The sequence below is a fragment of the Fistularia commersonii genome, chromosome 33, assembly GCF_037954325.1.
Source record: "Fistularia commersonii isolate RoL2024-O1a breed Wild chromosome 33, RoL_Fcom_v1.0, whole genome shotgun sequence".
In the NCBI taxonomy this organism is placed as follows: domain Eukaryota; kingdom Metazoa; phylum Chordata; class Actinopteri; order Syngnathiformes; family Fistulariidae; genus Fistularia; species Fistularia commersonii.
This window is the reverse complement of record NC_141316.1, coordinates 5,912,834-5,935,706: the sequence shown is the minus strand read 5'-3', so window position 1 is coordinate 5,935,706 and position 22,873 is coordinate 5,912,834. Positions and strand designations below refer to the sequence as shown.

Below are 22,873 nucleotides of genomic sequence, written 5' to 3'. Positions count from 1 at the left end.
TAAAGTGCCATTATAAGCATTTTAATTCTATGCAAAATATTAAAATAACTTTAAATAAAAAAAAAAAAAGAATATACAGCGACAATCAAGGCCCTTTGTTCAGGGAGTGTTGAACAGATTGCCATGGCGTAATAAGCAAACATTGGACAAGTGTGTGCGACAGTATAACATTAGTGAGTAAAGATTGGCTGAGAGGACAAGCACCGTTGAAAAACATTGATTGTGACTTTAAAAAGTCATATACTCTTTCAAAACATTGTAGTTAAAGTCCTTGGCTGCAAAAGTGAAAAGATCATTTATCAATTGCTATAATTCTGCAATAAATTAGTGCTCTGTAGCACATCTTCTGACTTGATATCAACCTGCACAGCATTTCCAATTTTAATGTAACTGTATTAAGGCCAGTACTGTCGTTAGACAATACACGTAACTATAAACGGTTTCTATTAAAGCTGATAAATCTCAAAGCTACAATAGAAAATATCTTAGAACAAAAACAACCAAAACTTACATCGGAGTGGACATATGCTCAAAATCAACTATATGTTTCTTCCTGGGTTTGGAGACCAACATCTTCATTCCCCAAGTCGATTCACCACCGGGCAACACGTGCCTTTCGTCCGTGTATTTCAAGTTCAAACCGATGCGACAGACCACCTGGATATACAGAGCTCATGGGCTACAAAGTAAAAAAACAGAAAACAAAACAAAAAACCCCCCGATACATTGAAAAAGTATCATTTCCTGTGGTGTTACCCTGTTTTGTCATCGTCTGTGCGTTGACATTTCACCACTGCTAGATAACACATTCTCATGCAAGGAAAGCTGGGCATTAAAGGAAAAGAAAAACAGACCATTACCATAGCCTGTCTTTCCGTATCAATATTTATACAGTATATATCCAAACATTTAGGTGTTTGCTTTAAGATTTTCAAGACAGTTTTGCCTAGTTTCTCAGTAACATGACACTGACTTTGTTGATATCTTGCAAATGCTCAGCTTATTAACTTAATATTTACTTTCGATGAGTTCCAGTTGATTTTTAGGCAATGTTATAGATATTGCTAACTATAAAAGTAGACTGATATCCAGTTTATTCAGACATTTGCAAATGACTTTGAACACAAATGGCATAGTCCCGTGAAGAAAAACAGATTAGAAAAATCTTAAAAGAAAAATAAGGAGTTAGTTGTCAAAAAAAAAGTTATTTATCAGACAATATATTGTGACTTGATGTAGAAAGCAAAATTTTATACATCGCAGTTTTCACGATTTAAAAAATATATAAAATAAAATTGACCATATGATATCTGTTCGACAATATTTGATACAAATAGATACCCTGCTCAGCCCTACACAAGAGTGGTTGGTATGCACAAATAAAACATATTCATACTGTCGTGGTGACTTGGAACAATAAAGCACTTAAATGATGAAAAAATGAATTCATAAAGTCCATCTATATGCTTGCTCCAGAGCTTTGGAATTTGAATGCCTCAATAAAAACAAATACAAAAAAAAAATACAAAATATACATATCTAGATATATATAATCTTTATGCATACACTGCTGCATAATTACACTACATATTAAAAATACTTTTTTTACATGTAATTATGAAACAGTACAAACATAAATGTACTGCATATCACATCAGGGCTTTGAGTGATTTGTTGGAATTTAGGCATATGAATCTTCTAGCTGTATCTGCAGACTGAGGTTGCACAGTCGCCATGGAACTCATGATGCCAGAAAACAGGACCACAAATAGTAGCAAGTCCATGTCGCTGGTCCATGATCAATTAATCATTTTGTGGCTTATTAAGAATCAGAAACAAACAACAACAGAAATAGCAATCTGTAAGAACTGTTGTAGCATACTCAAATTAATTTATATTGACTAACAGTCCCCGACCAAGTATAATCCATTTATCGTCATAGACAGTAATGAATACAAACAATCTGTCATAAGCTCCATAACAAGCATGTAGTGGATCGTCGTTAACTGTGTTTTGGCCAGTTGTGGGGCACAGTAAAAAGAGTTTTGTCAGCACAACACTGAAACAATATCAGCATTGAAGTGAATATGGCAGACATAGTAAACTTTCAGCAGAGCGCATCACAACCGTTCATTGGGAGCCATATTTTCTTCCCTCCGGCAAAAGCTAATTCTCTATCAACTCCTGGTGAACGTATCTGGCTCTTTATCTGCTCCACATTCACCAGTGGTTGCCAGCGGTGATTCACTGAAGTAAGTGGTGCTAAGCAAGGTAGTGCACAGGGTTTTCCCTGGAAAACAGTTCCTTGCTGCAGGTTAAAAAAACAAAATAAAACCCCAAAGAAAACAAATGAAAACTGGTGGTAGTTGAATTTTGCCCTCGCCAGCTAAACAATGAGCTGAACTCTTCAGAGGAGCAGACAGTTCACAAAATCTTTTGATACACTGATATTTTACATAACATTGATTATAGCTGCTTTAAACGGAAAGACATTTGTGCATTGTAATACAAAATATGACCAGCTCCGGTTTATTTTATATTTTGTGTGAATATGTGAATTAACCTGTCATTTAAATGATAGTTTGTCTCATTACATCATGATACATGTATTATTCTTTCCTGGGGGGCTTTATCACAGCCACAAGGGTAATCAGCTGATAAAAGATTAATCATGGTCCCATTCTATTTAGTGTGTGATGCCACAGCAGCATTGACACCAGCATGCACAATACCAGGACCCTGGCCATCTAAGTGGAACAAGGCCATAATTAACCCCTTTTTATTATAGCAGCATTTACCCTGCAATGACATGTCAAAATAGGCCCTTTTCCCAGCATACATTTTCTGATGAGTCATACCATAGCAAACACCCTTGTAATTTATAGTGAATAATAACTGTGATAGGGGTGTGGCACAAAATACAATGGGGCACTCTGTCACAACCACTGAACCATTTAATTACACTAGCGTCTTTTCTAAAATTACTGGGAAAGTGGCCCACCGAAGAATTTCCATGATGAGTAGCAGACAGTGACCGCTCAAATGTCAAGTATCGAAAGACAGGAGGATGCTGTAAGTGAGGCACTAATCCACTAGAGGGAGTGCTTGGCCTGGGTGTTGCATTGCTGTGTTGCTGTATAAAAAAACTTGAGAGGCTCCATCTGTGCCAGTGGTGTTTTGAGAAGTGGATGTAATATAAAGTCTGACCTGTGAAAAGGGAACGTGGGGAGTGCTGTGTCGTCAGATGGAGGCGAAGAAGGGCACGCTTTGGTGAAAGGGATACTGACAGAAACACAAAGACATATCAGTGAACATCATGGCTTAAAACAAAGAGGTTCACCGAGAGAGACGCGGCGTCTTCTATATAGCCCGAACTCCCGTAACTTTAGAAAACAGGAACAGTACAAAGGAAAAAATAAAAACATATAAGATGAAAACTGACATTGAAAAATAGTCAATATATAAAAAAAAAAAAAACAACGAAAAAAAAAACACAAGAAAGCAAAAACACCAAAGTAATTTCTCTTTAGTCTTAACTGGGTTGTGATTCTTTGACTCCGTTAGTAAAATGTTTGCTTCCTTCACTGCTTTGCGTCATATCAGGAAAGGATCCAGCAATGACCATGTAAACAAAACCCAAAAAGAGAGGGAAAAAAAAAATCTGCCAGGTGACTGGCTGTGCACGATTCCACTTCCACCTCTAACTCAATCTGTGATTAGCTCACTGGGCCACTTGGATCTGTAATTGTCAGCTTCAACCTTAGCTGTCAGACCGCCATGTTTGGTGAGCCTCCACCTCCTCTGAAACCACCAAGAGCAGTTCACAGTTCTTCCCTCGCAGCTGCAGGCGGAGAAACTTCCTAGAAAGCAAACAATACCAGCCACAGTTACTATATTGAATCATTTATTTACATCATAGGAAACCATAACAGTAAAAACCCATTCACTTTCTGATAGTGTGGCACTTCACTTTTTCACCGTTGGAGTGCTAGAGCCACTCAAAATAAACTGAATGCTGAATGCTAATGCTGAATCTTTCAGCAACCAGTTGAGTAATTGCACAGCCTGCAGATGAACAACAAATGTACATCGATGATGTGTGTTTAAATGAAGGGAAAATGTAATCATGATATTCAGTGGCGGCCCATTTCCATATCAATGCTTAGAAATCTATTCAAGGAATATTAGGTGTCATATACAGAATGCAGCAGACCTGATCCTTTTCCAGATAATTCATGCCAATTTATTTGCTATTCCTTGCTGACTATTATTGCATTCTTTTTGCAAAATAAATGTCCATTTTTGAATTTGTTTCTCGGTCTTTGAAACAACTGTCTGCAAAAGTTTTTTGTTTTAGATTTGCTAATTTTGAAGAAATTTCTGCTGACGTTTTGTTTTTCATATTATTTTTAGGTGGTCTTTGTTTATCCCCTTTCTTGTTTATTTCAATTTTCAAAAAACTCAATTTCAATCCCATTTTTAACCCCCCTTGCCACAACATCACCTTGCAAAATATCACATCAACTAATTAATTTAAGAACAAGTTAAAACCTTGTTTTATTTACAGACTAAATTCATTTACAGACTAAAGCTTAGTCTGTGCATTTTGCAAACTTATATCAAACATAATGATTTTTCCACAGGCAATTCACCAAAACAAGAGCAAAACTGTAGTGGAGCAGAGATGGCCACGTAATCGGGAGAAGCTTCTTTTGCTTTCACATCATTAATTAGATTCGCAACAGCAGAGAAGCTGGCGGATGTGCCTGTAAACACTGAAATTATAGTCTCTAGCAGTTATTCTGCATAAAGTTGCCAATATTAAAAAAAACATCAATATAACCAATATCCAAAAGCTTCTAAACTGCAATGGATGAGGCAAGAACAAATGTTTTGTTAGTGTCTAAAACCGGAGAGACTGCTTTCAGTTGAAGGCTGGTATTTTGACGTTTATTAACACAACATTTTACTGCAATTGCGACTGATTTAGCTACCCTTGACATATTGTATAATCAGGCCAAAACATTTTTTTGAGGTCACCGTGACCTTGGCCTTTTATAACCAAAATCTGATCAAGTCATCTTGAATTGATCATGTGTTGAAGAATGTGCCGCCCGGATGATGTAGAGATTGCTTTTAAGACAATGTTTTGGAAAATTGAGCAACCTGAAAACAAAATGCCTCCAGAGAGCAAAGTGTCTTCCCTTGCTAATACCACACTCGATAAGACACTGCCTCTTTTTCAACTGAAAGATTATTAAATGATCCTAAATGTTGTTCAAAACCATACTTCCCTGTGATCTTTTTTTTTAAGTCTGTGTTTTACCTTTTTTGTGTCAACAAAGCACCAGATTACAGTATGAAAACATTTATAGAGCAGGGCAATATGTCAATATACAAGTGCATCGCAAACTAAAAATTGTGTTATATTAATATTACCAGATTTCAATCATTGTCCTTAAGATTCATGTTTTTGACAGCTTGTTTAATTTGGTTTACCCCAAATAATTTGCTTAAAATGTAGCACCTCCAGGAAAATTATATATTTGTTTTGAAAATCATGGGGAAAAGCCAAGAGTAGCATTTTAATTATTTACAACAAATCAGCATTGAATAACCAAAATGAATGAATAAATACGTAAAAATAATAATAACAATAATAATGATAAAGCCCATTTTCACTCAACTCATTTCTGGTGCATCTCACAGGTGATTTCCCATACCTAGACAGGTAACTTCATGCATGAAGGAAACAGCTACGGGAATTTTTTTCCCCTTCCATATCTCTTGGCCCTTATCTTATACAAATGACGACACTTTTTGGCTTCAACTCTGACTTCAGTTCTCTGTTCTGAACTGACTGACAAAATGTGATGGGGTGCCTCTATTTACTTTTCAAAATATAGATTTCACACTCAATTTGCGTTCCTGCCCTATTTTTTGTTGTGTGTTGTAACAGAAAGCTGACAGATTCTCAATTGCCTTATTCAGTCTTATTCTCCACGTTACCAAGTGCAACAGCATGCTGGATCATAGCGGGCTAGAGAAGGTTATGCTTGACAACATGCTTGACAACAACCAGTTTGCACAATGTGTTGTCTGACCACACAGGAATGAAAAAAGGGTTCATAGCTGTTCTGACGAGCCCCACCCAAAACCCAGATGAAAAGGGAGAGGTGGGATGTTTCCTGCCTCTGTATCACAATAAGGCTTCCAGCTGTGAAACTATTTAAGCCTTGACCGTAAAACATATGCAGGAAGTTTTAATTAAGTGGCAAATATTATTTGCTGCATACTGGAAGATGGGCTCCAAGCCTGTGCCTCTGGTCTGGGTCAGTCTCCTAGCATCACAGTAGGACAAATTACTTTTTGCCCTTTTATAATTTCTTTTTTCAGTTGTCAAACTTTCGCTGGTTGCTTTGGGACCCCAATAAACATAACCTTTCTAGCAATAATCTAATTTAATTCAGTTAATATTTTTATGATTACATTGGTCAAGTTATTAAAGCAAAAGGTCATTTTAAACTTGATTTATTCAGTGTTACACTATCTTTAAACCCCTGCCATGTCATTATATGTATAGAACTCTTAAGTCACCAGGACATTATACCCATAAGAACTTTTATGACATCCTATCCTAAATCGCTGATAGAGTCAGTTGTTGTTTGGAGCTATAAGAGCTTTCCATGGTCTTGAAGTCTAGGGCTTTTAGCCGATTCATTCAGATGGGCATTTTGAAGTCAGGTTGACATTGGACAAGAGGACCCGGCTCATATTCTTAATTCTTGTTCATCCAAAAGGTAATCGATGGGGTCGAGGTCAGAGTTCAGTGCTCTGTGAGGGCCAATTAAGGTCTTACACACCAGACTAAGGCAACCGTTTGGTAACAGACCCGTCTTTTTACAGTGGGACACAGGCATGCTGGCATAGAAAGACTCTCCCTAAACTTGGTCCACATAATTTGAAGAATAGCTTCCTCCAGGACATCTTGGATAGAACTTCTTTTCAATCTTACTGACGGTTTCAGCCCAAACAATCACACTGAGCTGACCCCCATTACCGCCCAACTCTATGATCAGACAGATAACAATTTGCAAAAAGAGCATTTGGTGACATGATAGCTGTCAGGCAGGACGCCTCCTATTTACTTATTTTCACCTCTCATCCCTCTCACCTGAGCTCGTCTGGATTACCAATGGGTTGGGGGTTACGCAACTTGGAGTCCAAGTTGTAATAAACCCCTCCAACATCTCTGACCCCAATCCAATGCTGCCGTTTGAGTGGCAGCCGCAGAGGCCCCCAGCGCAGGTTGGATGGTACATTCAGAATGAAGCCAGTCACGTTACACAGTTCAATGCTGCCTACGTCCCTGCAGAAGCACAGGGAACATTTACATTTTGCAAACTTTCCTTTGGATTCTCTTTTACTCTTTGTAGCAGCTATGATAGTATTTCTAAACTTATAAAAAGACACCACGAGGAGAAAATTAAGGAAAATGTTTGGTGCTTTGTTCAATTTGCATAATGCATCACACGAGCCTGATCGACACTGGATTTTTGGAGCAAACATGAAGACTGGAATTTGCTAGTAGATAAAAAAAAAAAAAACAGATCTCAATATGTCAGCTGATGTTCTTTGTATATTTGAGTATATTTAAAAAGGATAGAAGTCCTTTCAGGGAATGGACCTAAGGTATCAGAAATAAACAGGCTCATGACATAGATGAACCAAACTAAACTTTGATCAGGAAGTTATCCTGTTTACTTTTTGCGCATGTGTATGGTACATTTAATAACAGGGCAAACAAGCGGCACTGAGGTTTATGGAATAATCTGTTTGTTGATTGAAACTTTAAATGCATCGCAACTGTCTTTTTTAAAACTGGGTGTATTATTGTTGTCTTTTCAGCCAGATTAGGAGTAACTGTGATTTTATTCCTGTTCTGGACAAACCAGAGGAATGAAAATGTGGATTTTGTGATAACACTACCCTTTTTTCTGATGAATGCATGTCTGTGGTTGCTGGTCTTGTCAACAGTTATGCAAGGCGGGTAACAAGGGAAGCCAGAATGCTGATAAAATAGCCCTGCACTTTTCCAACTACTGGAGCTGCTGACTCATCAACAAAAAAATAATTTGAGACTTGGCTGATTATAGTGACTAAGGTCAGGAAAATTTTTAATTACATTTTTTTTATATTTACATAACTGAATTTAATCAGATATCTCTAAACTACAGGTATCAGAACAAGCGCCAGATAGAACACCAACAAGCTCTGTCCCTCTATGACTCTAACATTGATTATTAAGAAAACAACAAGGGCAGAAGGCTAAGGTACCTGGCATCGAGATCATTAGCAACACCTACAGAATCCCAGCATCAGCGCTACATACCTTCTTTTATCCCACCAAACTGCCTCAAATCCGCGGGTCTGCAGAGCAGCCATGATGACGTTTACGTCATAGTTCCCATTGCCCAGCATGCTCTTCTTGTGAGGAGTAACCAGAGTACTTGGAGAAAGTCTGTATGAACAAACAAAAGAACCTTATGATAACCGTTTTTACAAACTGCACTGCATTAACTCAGGGTGTAGGAGGAAAAAAATGACAGCACAGTATGGCAATAATTTGCATAATGTTATTTTACAGATACAGTAGGCTAGCAGTGACTATTCCTTATTCACTTTTCAACTCAACGCTTAATTCAATGGCTAAAGTGAGAGATGCCATGTTAATATATATTTGGGTTTTGAACATTGCAGGGCCTTGACTTCAAAGCATTGGTAAATCATGATTTTTTTTAAAAGGAAACTATAATCAACTAATGTATTCTTTATTGCCAAAAAGTAGGGATTCATCTTTAGAAGTGTCCATTTATTATACAGATCGAAAGTAAAAACGTTTCATTAAAGCAAAAATTGCAAGTAAAGAGGTTTTTGGTACTATTTTGGAAATTGCAAATTTAACAACAGGACTGTAAGACTGCAGTATATCTCCTCAATTTTTTTCCCAACAATAAAAGAAACTGTCTTAATCAACTAAGAAAACTTAATTTGATCAGAAAATGTCAGGGAAAAAGGTTCATTTCAGGGATACTAAAAAAGCGCAAAGGAAAATAAAGCCTTGGGGCAGCTACTCATGATTAATCTGTCTCTTAACAAACACACTAGGTGACTGATCTATGACATGTCAGGACATAGCGCAGAATGTAAACATTTACCAAAGTCCCAAAACAGTTGCCTTATATATTTACCAAACCAAAAACATACTGTACTTTCCGCATAGAAAGTATAAAAAAAAAAACAAGAAAAATAATTATATTTGACAGGCGGGGATTACCAAATTTGCAATTTTGTTGCTCAAGAAATGACAAATCTATTGGCTGAATACCACGGTTATTAATGTAAACTACTTATAGGTTGAGTGCTTTGACTCAATCACTGCAATGTATTGATTTAAAATTAATTCACAGACAGCTACTGTTTTGAATATTAGTGCTATGATAATCTGATGAGGCCTGCGGTGAGTCTTGTACTCAAAGTTACTCACCTCTGGTAAATCTCCTGTAAGGTGTCCCGACTGAAGGCTGTCCCATCCTGGAAGACATTGTTGAGCGCATGAAGCGCACACAACTCCCTCCGCTGTTTCTCATGATAAATAGCTGGAGGAGTCAGAGAGGGCTGGGGATGAACTGGTGGGGTGAAGGAGGAAGAGGAGGATGACAGATCTTGCTGTTGTGAGTCCCTAGGATCCCTACAACAACGCTCCTCTGCTCCCACCATCTCACCTCCTCTTCCTCCACCTTTCTGCTTGCTGACCTTCCAGGGCATACAACCAAGCTCCTGCAGGCCACCTCTGCCCTTCCCCTTCCACTCACCAGCAGGGTACGGAGTGCTTCCCATCCCTGGGCATTCACCGCCACCACCTCCCCCTCCTCCGCCACCACCACCACCTCCTCCAGCTCCACCACTACCTCCACAATTACCACCTTCAGGACGCTACATCTGCATCATGACAACCATTGCCATGGTAACCTCTCAGCCCCTTGGAAAAGAGGAGCTTGTGTGTCTCTGAACCGTTGAGAGGGGAGGTGGGGGTTGCAAGGTAAATGAGACCTGTGGCTGTTTAACACAGAAACGCCGTCTTTCTCTAAATAATAGATGCGTAGACAGATCAGCAGAAAGGCAGGCAAGGAGGGAGAAAAGTGGACCTCTAGATGGGACCTAGGTCCAAAACAGAATATGGAGATAACCCCCTGATAATTGCAAATTAAAGATTACTCCTCCAGCGACAACAAAGTGCGGTTGTCAATCAAACAGCCGTGTGCGTTTCCACTCCCTCCATCCTCTGTGCATTTGTGTGTTGACAGCTCTTTCCATTTAGTCAATGAAGCCTATAGCGTTGTAGTTCTTTCCATCACCAAGCTGCTGACCATGGAGCCTCACTTCCACTGGAACTGATGCAACGGGGATTTGATGATGTTGTCAAAAAACTGCTGGAAAGAAGAACAGACGTGTCACTTGATCGTTTGCAAAGAAAATGTTCAAAAGAAAATCATTTTTTGAGGGGGAAGTTGTTCTGCAGAACCCAAATAACATGGATAGTGCTACACACTCGGTCAGCAGACCCCAAAATGAGAAGATAAACATTTTCCAGGAGGCTGGACCAGTTAGAGGAAGCTGACTGTTCAGTTAGCTAGCAACATATGACAACAACCCCGAGAAAAACACAACACGCCCGACAGACAGTGTCGACTCCGTATATATCGTGGTAACCGATGTTACACTCACACGCCAGGCACGTAAAAGATGCCATTAATGCGTGAAAGTATCAGATATCTGCCGTTTAATCTCCTGGCTTCTTTACGTGACTACCTTTTCCACAACAAACAACCTCAACGCCTCTTTGCGCCTTTCAACTTGGTTTTCCGTCAAGGTTCACTCACCTCGGAGCGGCTGTCACAGCCCAAGGCTTGGAAAACTGTTTAAAAACTCTATCCGCTCTACGCTTCTCTTCCAAAGGCTGTTCAGTCCTTTGTCTTTGCCACTTTTTTCCTACTCTCTCTCGCTCTCTCTCTCTCCCTCTCTCTCTCTCCCTCTCTCTCACTCTTCCGTGCAAACGCGGACATGCGCAGTAGCGTCGCCCTGGCTCCATATTGCTGTGGCCGCCTGCGTCAGTAGACAGAGGCAGACCCTCCCCAGAGACTGCGAAACCCCGCACTTTCCACTTTAATTTCCCCAGGAAGGAGCGCGTTTAATGATACATATCACCGACCTACTAAACCAATACTTCACAGTTTGTTAGGAGCAGTAAGATACAAATGATGTAAAAAAAAAAAAAAAGGTGTGTGATTTTTTTTTTTTCAAAGGCCAGGAGTGGTCATCCTCAATACTATGTTGTGTCTGATCTTTCAATGTTTATTAAGATTGATTCCCTTTCATAAGTAATCTTGTTTGAATATTCACGTGGAAAAGTCAGTAGTCAGCTTCGTATTATCGGGTGGATTTTCAAGTGGAAACAGTATGTGGCCGTGGTGTCGAAATCAAACAACTGTACCATGAGTAACACCCGCAATTGTCCTCTTTTAGACATGCATAAGCATGTATGGGATTTTTTTGTCATCTTTTTGGCATGCATAACCTGTTAAAATCGCCATGTTTATGGCATGAAATCTCATATTAGTCTATTTGCATAAAATAGCCATGGGATTCCCTCAGTTGAATGGTCTACAATGTGTAAGCTGTCAAATCTTATTGTGGAACTGGACTTTGTTTCTCTCCTCAAACCAGTTTCACCTCTCATCTGAGCTATTTGAGTTTTCTAACTTGTAACATAAGATTTGACAACAATTGACGATGACCTGGATTACCGAGAACCTTCACAGACCCATAGACTAATGATTATTTACGCTTATAGATTGGTTGTTCTGCAAGCACTGTAGTATTAAATTTAACACAAGATACGGGTCCTACTTTCACTGATCTAATAATTCAGTTGATCATTTCAATAATTAGAAATTGTTTTGCTGTCACAGCCTAAGGGAAATTAGTATACTGATAATAGCTCAATAATTTTATTCATGAAACAGTCCCGCTAGCCATTTTAAGGGCTAATTAATTTCCTTAGTGAAAAAAGTTGCTCGAAAAAAAACTATGCAATTGTACCGCTAAGCGAGTGGCAGAAAGAGACAACAGCTGCAACTTGGTGCCACCATAAAAGGCCATCCATTGAGCCACGTCATCTCTTCTGAGACAACTTCAGGGGTTGTCACAGTGAAACACCTTCTCCATCTAACCATATTCTCTGTAACCTCTTCTGTCTCACTAAGTAACTAATATCCTCTCTCACTGCGTCCATAAATCTTCTCTTTGGTCTTCCTCTAGACCTCCTGCCTGGCAGCTCCAATTTCAGCATCCATCTACCAATATATTCACTCTCCCTCCTCTGTACATGACCCAACCATCTCAGTCTGGCTTCTCTGACCTTCTCTCCAAAATATCTAACCTGTGCTGTTCCTCTAATGGACTCATTCCTGATCCTATCCATCCTGGTCACTCCCAAAGAAAACCTCAACATCTTCATCTCTGCGCCCTCCAGCACTGCCTCCTATCTTTTCATCAGTGTCACTATTTCTAGTCCATAAAGCATCGCTGGTCTCACCACTGTCTTGTCCACCTTTCCTTTCATTCTGGCTGATATCTTCTACCCCTGACACTTTTCTCCACCCATTCCAATCTGCTTGAACCCGTTTATTTCCCTCTTTTCCACATTCCCCGTTGCTCTGGACTGTTGACCCCAAGTACCTGAAATCCTCCAACGTCTTGATCTCCACTCCCTGTAGCCTCACCGTTCCACCTGAGTTCCTCTCATTCACACACACGTATTCTGTCTTGCTGCAACTAACCTTCATTCCTCATCTTTCCAGCGCATACCTCCACCCCCAGATTTTCCTCAACCTGTCCCCTGCTCTCACTACGGATTACAATGTCATCTGTAGACATTATGGTCCATTGAGATTCCTGTCTAACCTCATCTGTCAGTCTGTCCATCGCCACTGCAAACTAAAAGGGGCTCAGAGCTGATCCCTGATGAAGCCCCTCCTCCACCTTGAACTTCTCTGTTACACAGCTTCTCTATAGGACTATGTGAGTCTAAACAACTGAACCTTAATTCATGTGACATCTGCCATAAGTCTGAATTAAGCAGGAGTGCTTTGAGTTATTCTTTCAGTCACGAGTTTGGTTTGGCTGTTCATATTATTGTAATGTTCCATTGGTTGCAGTGTCATAGGCCAAGTTTGGTCTTTTCATTCAAGCTTTGCCGAAACATAGATGTTGTTCAAGTCCAAGTTTTTCTTCTGTGTAGCTGACCCCAGCTCTTTTGAGGTCTGAAAAATGTTTTCTATCACAGACTACCATTGAGACCAAAACAAACTTAAAAAGACAATTTGGGGTGACTGCCTGACAAAAAAGTGATGACAGTCATATGAATCCAGTAATACATGTTCTTTTTCAAACACTGTAAAAAGATAGATACGTATCTGAGTCAGACCCAAGATATACAAGTGGCCTTAACCAACTTACTGTCACGATGTGCTGGGGCGGACTCGAGCAGGGAACCACACTTCGGGACAGAGATGGGTGGAAAGCGCTTTTATTTGGTTGAAGGTGCTGACTGGACGGGACGAGTTGCAGACAGAACGGCAGAAGCGGGGCCTTAACAGTTCGGGTTGCAGACTACAAGGGCCGAGTTGCAGACTGGACGGGCCGACTTGCAGACTGGACGGGCCGAGTTGCAGACTGGACGGGCCGAGTTGCAGACTGGACGGGCCGAGTTGCAGACTGGACGGCAGAGGCTGGGCCTCAACAGTACGGGTTGCGGGAGGGAACAGAGGTCACGCCGGCCGTCTGGGCCCGGCCGTGACTCGGGGAGGGAACAGAGGTCACGCCGGCCGTCTGGGCCCGGCCGTGACTCGGGGAGGGAACAGAGGTCACGCCGGCCGTCTGGGCCCGGCCGTGACTCGGGGAGGGAACAGAGGTCACGCCGGCCGTCTGGGCCCGGCCGTGACTCGGGGAGGGAACAGAGGTCACGCCGGCCAACTGGGTTTCGGCCGTGACTCGGGGAGGGAACAGAGGTCACGCCGGCCAACTGGGTTTCGGCCGTGACTCGGGAAGGGAAAGGAGGTCACACCTGGGGTCCGGTCATAGCAGGGGTGAGGTCCGGGTTGGCAAGGGTGAGGTCCGGGTCGTGGCAGGGTCCCACAGTAATCCATGAAGACCACAATCCCCCGGCGCCAGGCAGAGAGTGCCACTGCCCTTTATAGGGATCTCGATTAGCGGCATCTGCTGCAGCTGGCGCAGATTACAACGGGGATCAGCTGTGAACCCTGACAGTACCCCCCCCTCAATGGGCGCCCCACGGAGCTGGCTTGGGTGGGTGTGGTTCCCCGAGTCCATGATGGCCGGGGGATTCTGTCACGATGTGCTGGGGCGGACTCGAGCAGGGAACCACACTTCGGGACAGAGATGGGTGGAAAGCGCTTTTATTTGGTTGAAGGTGCTGACTGGACTGGACGGGACGAGTTGCAGACTGGCCGAGATGCAGACAGAACGGCAGAAGCTGGGCCTTAACAGTTCGGATTGCAGACTGGACGGGTTGCGGACGGGACGAGTTGCAGACCAGACTGGACGGGCCGAGTTGCAGACCAGACTGGACGGGCCGAGTTGCAGACCAGACTGGACGGGCCGAGTTGCAGACCAGACTGGACGGGCCGAGTTGCAGACTGGACGGGCCGAGTTGCAGACTGGACGGGCCGAGTTGCAGACTGGACGGGCCGAGTTGCAGACTGGACGGGCCGAGTTGCAGACTGGACGGGCCGAGTTGCAGACTGGACGGGCCGAGTTGCAGACTGGACGGGCCGAGTTGCAGACTGGAAGGGCCGAGTTGCAGACTGGAAGGGCCGAGTTGCAGACTGGAAGGGCCGAGTTGCAGACTGGAAGGGCCGAGTTGCAGACTGGAAGGGCCGAGTTGCAGACTGGAAGGGCCGAGTTGCAGACTGGAAGGGCCGAGTTGCAGACTGGACGAGAACAGGTTGCAGACTGGACGAGAACAGGTTGCAGACTGGAAGGGCCGAGTTGCAGACTGGACGAGAACAGGTTGCAGACTGGAAGGGCCGAGTTGCAGACTGGACGAGAACAGGTTGCAGACTGGAAGGGCCGAGTTGCAGACTAGACGAGAACAGGTTGCAGACTGGAAGGGCCGAGTTGCAGACTGGACGGGACGAGTTGCAGACTAGACGAGAACAGGTTGCAGACTGGACGGGACGAGTTGCAGACCGGACGGGACGCAGACCGGACGGGACGAGTTGCAGACCGGACGGGACGAGTTGCAGACCGGACTGGACGGGACGAGTTGCAGACCGGACTGGACGGGACGAGTTGCAGACCGGACTGGACGGGACGAGTTGCAGACCGGACGAGTTGCAGACCGGACGAGTTGCAGACCGGACTGGACGAGTTGCAGACCGGACTGGACGAGACGCAGACCGGACTGGACGAGACGCAGACCGGACTGGACGAGACGCAGACCGGACTGGACGAGACGCAGACCGGACTGGACGAGACGCAGACCGGACTGGACGAGACGCAGACCGGACTGGACGAGACGCAGACCGGACTGGACGAGACGCAGACCGGACTGGACGAGACGCAGACCGGACTGGACGAGACGCAGACCGGACTGGACGAGACGCAGACCGGACTGGACGAGACGCAGACCGGACTGGACGAGACGCAGACCGGACTGGACGAGACGCAGACCGGACTGGACGAGACGCAGACCGGACTGGACGAGACGCAGACCGGACTGGACGAGTTGCAGACCGGACTGGACGAGTTGCAGACCGGACTGGACGACTTGCAGACCGGACGAGACGACTTGCAGACCGGACGAGACGACTTGCAGACCGGACGAGACGACTTGCAGACCGGACGAGACGACTTGCAGACCGGACGAGACGACTTGCAGACCGGACGAGACGACTTGCAGACCGGACGAGACGACTTGCAGACTGGACGAGACGACTTGCAGACTGAACGGCAGAGGCTGGGCCTCAACAGTACGGGTTGCGGGAGGGAACAGAGGTCACGCTGGCCGTCGGGGCCCGGCCGTGACTCGGGAAGGGAACAGAGGTCACGCCGGCCAACTGGGTTTCGGCCGTGACTCGGGAAGGGAAAGGAGGTCACACCTGGGGTCCGGTCATAGCAGGGGTGAGGTCCGGGTTGGCAAGGGTGAGGTCCGGGTCGTGGCAGGGTCCCACAGTAATCCATGAAGACCACAATCCTCCGGCGCCAGGCAGAGTGCCACTGCCCTTTATAGGGATCTCGATTAGCGGCATCTGCTGCAGCTGGCGCAGATTACAACGGGGATCAGCTGTGAACCCTGACACTTACTGGTTTAGGCCATTTAAAAACTTAAAAGAAAATATACCATGTGGTCTGTGCTTTTCTTCCTGTTTTGTTACATGTAAGCAAAAAAGCGAACAAAAACAAGTTTGAGAGCACTTTCACGCTGAATGCAGTCTCTTTGCTTTGCAGCCAAGTTTAAAAAAAGCTATGGATCAAACCGCCCAAGCAGCCGGGACCCAATGAACTATGTTTGAAATAATTTAACTGTTATTCACACTGGGAAATATCGTTCACGCTTAACCTTCCTCGGTGAACCTCAACATATTTAGCCCAGTGACCCCTGACTTGCCCGCCCAATGCGCAAGTTCAAACTAACTTCAAGTAACTGATGGAGACAAGAGAGCGGAACACTGAATGCAGCTGGATGTTAGACTGCAAACAGCACATATGTGGTCCAAAGCCACAGTGATGGAGGAACCCTGTCAACAGCACTGCCAGGGGGGCAGATTGCTGGCTGAATACTGTAACGTTTTAGTAAGCGAAACACCTGGGTGACAGTAAAACATCCGTTTAATGAGCAATAGCTGTTGGTCACAGCCACGCCACACAAGCCTGGAATACGACTAACTGTTCCTGCTCAATTCCAGGTAAAAAAAAAACAAAACAAAACAGAATTCCTTGCATCCCAAACCACACCAACAAAATTCCCAGCAACCCCAAAATCATACAGAAAGCATTTGTGACTCGCTACAATATATTTCAGAATTAAACCTCAAGTTCACATACTTAAAAAGTAGTTTCACCATATGTGCAGAAAACTGCAGACCAGATACATATTTTTCTATATCCTGAGGATGATACACCATTGTGGCTTACCAAATAAAAAAAAAAAAAAAACAGGTGATGAAAATACTTTTAAAAAAATGATTGGATAAATAGGATGGCACAAATTCCCACCAGTTAAAGAAAGAAGAAAAAAAAACTTCCTTATTCACTTTTAATACTGGATAAATCATTCTTCCTTGTTTTTCAGTGCTCCATCATGAGTTTCAAAGAGAGACGCAGTATGATTAAAACTACACATCCCTCAGTTTTCTGGCCAGCGCATCGGCCATATCAGATAGCAGCTTCTCCCTGCTGTTGTCCTCCCTCCTCTGTAGCTCATGGACGAAATGCCCTCTCCGCACCTTGATCTCCCGTACACGCCCCAACAGCCCCCTGCGTGTTGCGCTCTGTTCTTCTGGTGGATGATCTGGCCTATTGCTCACCAGCTCAGGCCTCTGACCGCATAAAGACGTAGCTGTTTCTAGACCACCAGCATTCATGTCCAGTAGCTGATCAACAGTGGGCCTTCGAGCCAGGCAATCTGCATGCGTGAGCACTGGAATAATATACGTTGATGCTCCTTCTCCAAACAGGTCCTGGATGGCTCTTATCAACTGAAGGGCGTTGTGGTGGGCATTCATGTTGGAGCCTGGTGCAGGAAGTACCAGTAGGAGGGAATGAGGTCCCGGGCTGGCCAGCTGGAGGCTCCTTAGAGCTTCTCTGGCTCTCTCTTCCTTCCCTAGGGACTGACCTAGGAGATCAGGGGTGTCGATCACAGTGACCACTTGACCATCCACTACCGCCCTCCACTTTCTGCTTTCCATCAGGGGTGCAGCAGATTTTGTTGCACCGTAGTCCAACAGAGTGTTCCCAAGTGAGGTCCTTCCTCCACGGCTGGGCCCCAGGAGGATAAGCCTGACTTCATCGCTCAGGCTCAGCATGCTGCTCGGATGCTGCTCGGCTTGAGATGACCCTACACAAATAGAAAGACATTTTCATTAGATTAATAGAAATAAAAAAAAAAAAAGAAAATAAAAAACTTTGCAGCACAAATCCACTTTGGAATGCTTAATATATAATAGGAATTAATGAGTGGGAAGATTGACCTTCCACCTCAGAGCCATCCAAAACCTGTACAACTGTAGATTCATGCTTTTTTTATTTTAATTAACTGACTTAATTTTACTTCTCTTGTTTGTCAAAGACTTCTGAACGGACAAGAATGTAGTCCCTCAGAAACTTTAAAGAAATCTGATCTCACTTAAATCATAACTTAAATGATCAGCAAGAATTTGTCTAAAATTTCAAAGAATGTTATGTTCCTCATTTTCCAACAGCTTACATTATTCTAGATATTTTTATTAAACCATAATCTGCTGCTATTTTTTTGTTTACTGATTTTTAAATCATTTTGAAAAACAAAAAAAAAAGTACACTACTTGGCAAAATGAATACAAATTTTGTTCAGAGTGGAACCGCTAACCAACAAATCAACCAACAAACCGTAAAGCCACATTTTCTCCATAAAATCAGCAAGTATCAACGATTTGTGTTTGCGCTGGAAAGATTTGTAAATCCTTCTGTCCTGTGTCCCCCTATGTTAAAGCGAGAATTCCAAGTTTTTCTTTAAAATTCAAATTCGATCACTATTTCTTGTAGGCTATCAGAATTCTACCAATACCATGTCTACCAATACCTCGGATATATTTTAATAGAAAAATCTAATCTTCAAGAATTTTTGGTATTTTGGTACGAAGTCCATCCCCAGAAGGGCAGATCTATGAGCATTCTCCATATCCCTGCTTGAGTTAGAAAAGTTATGGCTTATCTAAAATCCTCGCTTGGTCAGTGTAGCCCTGGATTTCCATTAAAAACAAAGAAAGCGATGACTGATTCAAAGCAGAGACGTTAGAATTACAAAAGTGAAGGGGGAACTGACCTGTAATGGCTCGAATGACAGGGAACAGCCATTTCAGCTTAGAGGAAAATGCTGATGGAGTACATTAATGGCCTATAATTATCATCCACATCTTTTATTAAATTGTTTTCCCCTTCCTGTTGCTAAATCAGTGTCGTGTGTTTCCTTAACTGCACCTCTGTCTTCCTCTAACATACAGCAGTAAACTAACATCCAAACTTGACTTGTGTATCCTTTGCTGAAAAGACAGTTGACAGCACACAGTGAAGAGTATACCATGGAGCCTTCTTACCTACGACGAACCTCCAGATCCGAGTCAAAAATTTAATGAAACTCCGAATACCTAGAGCAAAAAGAACAGAAATAGTGAGATATTTTCACATGACACTTTTAGATTTTGTTCTTTCTGTATGGAGATGGACGGCCTCATACCACGAAGGGTCCCCACGAGGCGGCTCACCCAGCCCCAAAGAGCTGACAGACCTGAGGACATAAAACACTCCTGAACATGATGTATTCTCATTTCATCGATCCTCATCTCGTAACTCGGGCTTTATTGATGGCCAATAGGGGGAGTAAAAGGCAGCCTACACTCACCAGTTAAAGAGCAGAAGAGGCGAATTGGCCATCGGATTAGGGCAGGAAGGGCTGCAACACAGTGTCATCAATAACTTTTATTTTCCTGATTTTATTTTTTGTGGTTATAATATGTTAAAGGATTTTGGTTGTTTACAAGGAATCGAATCAGGTTTTTGGATTCTATTAGTTGTGATTGAACTTATTCTTTTTGGGGTCCAAAGGGATCCATTTAGGAAAAGTATATTCTATGAAAAAGAGAAGGCTTTTGAAAAGATCATCACACACTGAAATATTTCAATCAATGGAGATTTTCTAGATTTTTGTGAAAATAGGTCATTTGTTTACCCAAATTCCCAAATCATCTATCTATCTATCTATATATATATATATATATATATATATATATATATATATATAATTCTCAGGTAATTTGGAACCTTTTTAGGTTCTCTTTCTTGCTTTTGCATAACTTAAAACATGTTCTGCATATTCGTTTATTAACCACGTTTCTTATCCTCCACTATGGGTCAAGTTTTTGGTCCCAGTTTTCAGTCATATTCAGTATTTAAAATCATTACATTTTAAGAAGACACCTACAATAGCAACAATATAAATTAGTTTAGTGGTAGTCTTGGTGTCTGTTCCATTGGTTAAATCCAGTACAAAGGTCTCTCCACAACTTTTTATCTAGTTTGTTCACTCATCAGTCAATGTAGGAGTCAATATGACTGACAAGTGAACCCTTCTGCTTTTCAAATTCCAGTACTGCTTTGGGTGGCCGAGTGACTGACTCTGTGAGAATCTGTAGAGAAGATACCCCACCACAGTGAAGGCTCCCATCTGGACGTTGCCACTGCTTAGCCACCATCCTAAACAGAGTTAAGGGGGAATAACAGAGGCAAACATATAAATCACTACTCATCATGTGGTTAACCTTTCAATTGTATGGGTCATCGAGAATGAAACACACATGGAGGTTTGGGATCAAAATAGCAAACAATGGTTGTGAAGTAGCTTTATAAGATCTTATTACAGGAAGTCAACTTGTCAAATTCTGCTCATCTGAGGTAACGCAGTTTTGTTAAACTATTCTTAAAACTGAATGGAAAATGCTGTTCATGCTTCGTATATTTAAGGATCCAAGTGTTTATGGTCATATACAGTACACAATAAGGACTTGTGTTTCCCTGTACAGTGAAATTGTTTGCTGGCCGCAGTGACTTTATTATTTTTTTTAACTTTTGCTTTTATGTCTGGGAAAGGGAGGCAACATAAAACCGGATGTAATTTTATTCAATTAATCTGTTTATTGGGACAGTCTTGAAAAGAAGGTGCAACATTACAATGAAGGGAAGACAGGTCGGCTGCTGATCAACAAGAGGAATAAAACACCAAGGAAGTCTGTATAAGGAGAACAATCCACTACCCGGATGTCTGCAGGTAGGACAGAGGGAAACCAACTTTGCACTTCCTGAAATGGGAGGAGAAACATGAACACCTCAGAATCAGCAACCCTGACACCCTCATTGTAGTTGGGCTCACAAACCACACTGCATTTCCCTTTGGCATGCTGCACATTAGCTGCTACGTTGAATTTAACAAATCACACAGTAGGACATAGCGTTTAACAGTACTTAAGCTCACAGACCACACAGCATCAGCCTGAGCCACCCGCACCGTAGGCCACAGAATGCCGCACATCAGCCATCAACTTGAATGATTTGGTCTGCCTTTAAGAAGTCAGAAGATGATTAGCCACAGTTGACTGGCTGTCCTCAGATTTCTGATTTACAACACAGAACACCTACACGACAATTTGAAACCAAAAGAGGGGGGCAGGTGCTGGCCGTAACACCCCACCCCTTAGGATATAAACTGCAAGGATTTATATTTCACCACACGTTATCACTTGGTCAGCATGGTCGTCTGCTTCTTAAGAGAGCTGCAACTGCACATTCTGCTCACTAAAACGCTGAGAAAACATGCTGGCTCCTTTCTGCACGCTGACAGGGACGCTTGCACCTTACATAACCCCCCAACCATACAAACCTAGATCTATTGTTGGGACCTTTTTAACAGATACACCCCGCCCCCATTTGTTTCTTCCCAGATCAGAGAGGCAACATAAAACCAGATGCAATGGTATTTAATAAACCTATTGTGAAAGTCTGGAAATGGTGCGGAGCTGCAGTTCTAAGGAAGAAGGGGAAAGGCTGGTGCTGCACAAATCAACAAAAGGAATAATACAAACAGTAGAGCAGGAAGAACAGCCTGCTGCGCACCAACCACCCCATTGAATGGTTGTGTCCATTTTTTAAAAAAAAGTCAGCACATTTTTATTGGCTGCAGTTAATTGACTTCAGGTGTTCTGAACAACACCTGCGTGACGATTTGAAACACCCAGACGCTGGCTGTAACATTGCAGTTAAAGAAGACAGTTTCACATTTATCCATGAAATCATTTGTGCAGTTTAATCGAGATTGTCATTATGCAAACCAATACTGAATAGTTCTGTAGGTATAACACATAAGGCATTGGAAGACTCACCCACAGTAGCATCTTCAGTGTTGTCAGCTTCACATTTACAGTCCATTTTTGCTGCTGCTGGAAACTCAGCAATGATGCAGCCAGAATATGTGACAGCACTTCAGCTCTGAACTTATGAAAATACCTATACCTGTTCTCATGAACTCTACTTGGCCTTAAAATCTGCGTTGCTGAAACACGTCGAATGCATTCAAAGAGCTGAACTCATTACATAGGAGATAAATATCAAACCAAATATCACAGAGGAGTATGACGTGACAAGCGATTAAAGTAGTCCAAAGCCTCCTTACTCACAGTAAGTCATGACTTAAAATGAAGATTAAGCTCCTCCTACATCTACTTTCAATCAAACTGAAGTGAATCACGTCAAAGTAGAGTTTGACCCCTCCTTCGCAATGTGTTTTCCTGCTCGGGCCTGCCTTTAACAGCAACACTGCTCTTCATTGTGCTGTCTAAATAATGCAGTATGAAGGAATAGGAATGTGGGTAACACTGTAGTACTTCTTCAGCAGAACACACCTTCATGGGACAGGTAAAACTGGAAATGCTACCTCAGATGTGTTACGTGCAAATTTTGTGGCAGTTATGTGCATAAAAAA

At 42.8% G+C, this 22,873-nt stretch overlaps 2 protein-coding genes across 5 annotated transcripts; both read right to left on the bottom strand.

The window, feature by feature from the left end:
• On the bottom strand, nt 1-11,104 carry josd1 (Josephin domain containing 1). 3 transcript variants are annotated; one of them, XM_086140662.1, is made up of 5 exons: nt 10,944-11,104; nt 9,548-10,493; nt 8,393-8,521; nt 7,175-7,369; nt 1-3,860 (listed from the first exon to the last, which is right to left on the bottom strand). In XM_086140662.1, the coding sequence occupies exons 2-5, from the start codon at nt 9,898-9,900 to the stop codon at nt 3,761-3,763; spliced, it is 777 nt and encodes a 258-aa protein (XP_085996788.1). In that variant the 5' UTR covers nt 9,901-10,493; nt 10,944-11,104; the 3' UTR covers nt 1-3,760. The 3 variants fall into 3 exon arrangements, with proteins under 3 accessions (XP_085996788.1, XP_085996789.1, XP_085996790.1); XM_086140663.1 differs by having other exon boundaries at nt 9,548-10,490; XM_086140664.1 differs by lacking the exon at nt 10,944-11,104 and having other exon boundaries at nt 9,548-9,689; nt 9,786-9,912.
• A 5,151-nt stretch (nt 11,105-16,255) lies between these two features.
• On the bottom strand, nt 16,256-22,806 carry LOC147214770 (uncharacterized). 2 transcript variants are annotated; one of them, XM_086140660.1, is made up of 6 exons: nt 22,275-22,806; nt 20,518-20,595; nt 19,745-19,795; nt 19,580-19,630; nt 19,440-19,490; nt 16,256-18,202 (listed from the first exon to the last, which is right to left on the bottom strand). In XM_086140660.1, exons 1-6 carry the CDS (start codon nt 22,318-22,320, stop codon nt 17,481-17,483), a joined length of 999 nt encoding a protein of 332 aa, XP_085996786.1. In that variant the 5' UTR covers nt 22,321-22,806; the 3' UTR covers nt 16,256-17,480. The 2 variants fall into 2 exon arrangements, with proteins under 2 accessions (XP_085996786.1, XP_085996787.1); XM_086140661.1 differs by having other exon boundaries at nt 20,549-20,595.
• Nucleotides 22,807-22,873: the final 67 nt, after the last annotated feature.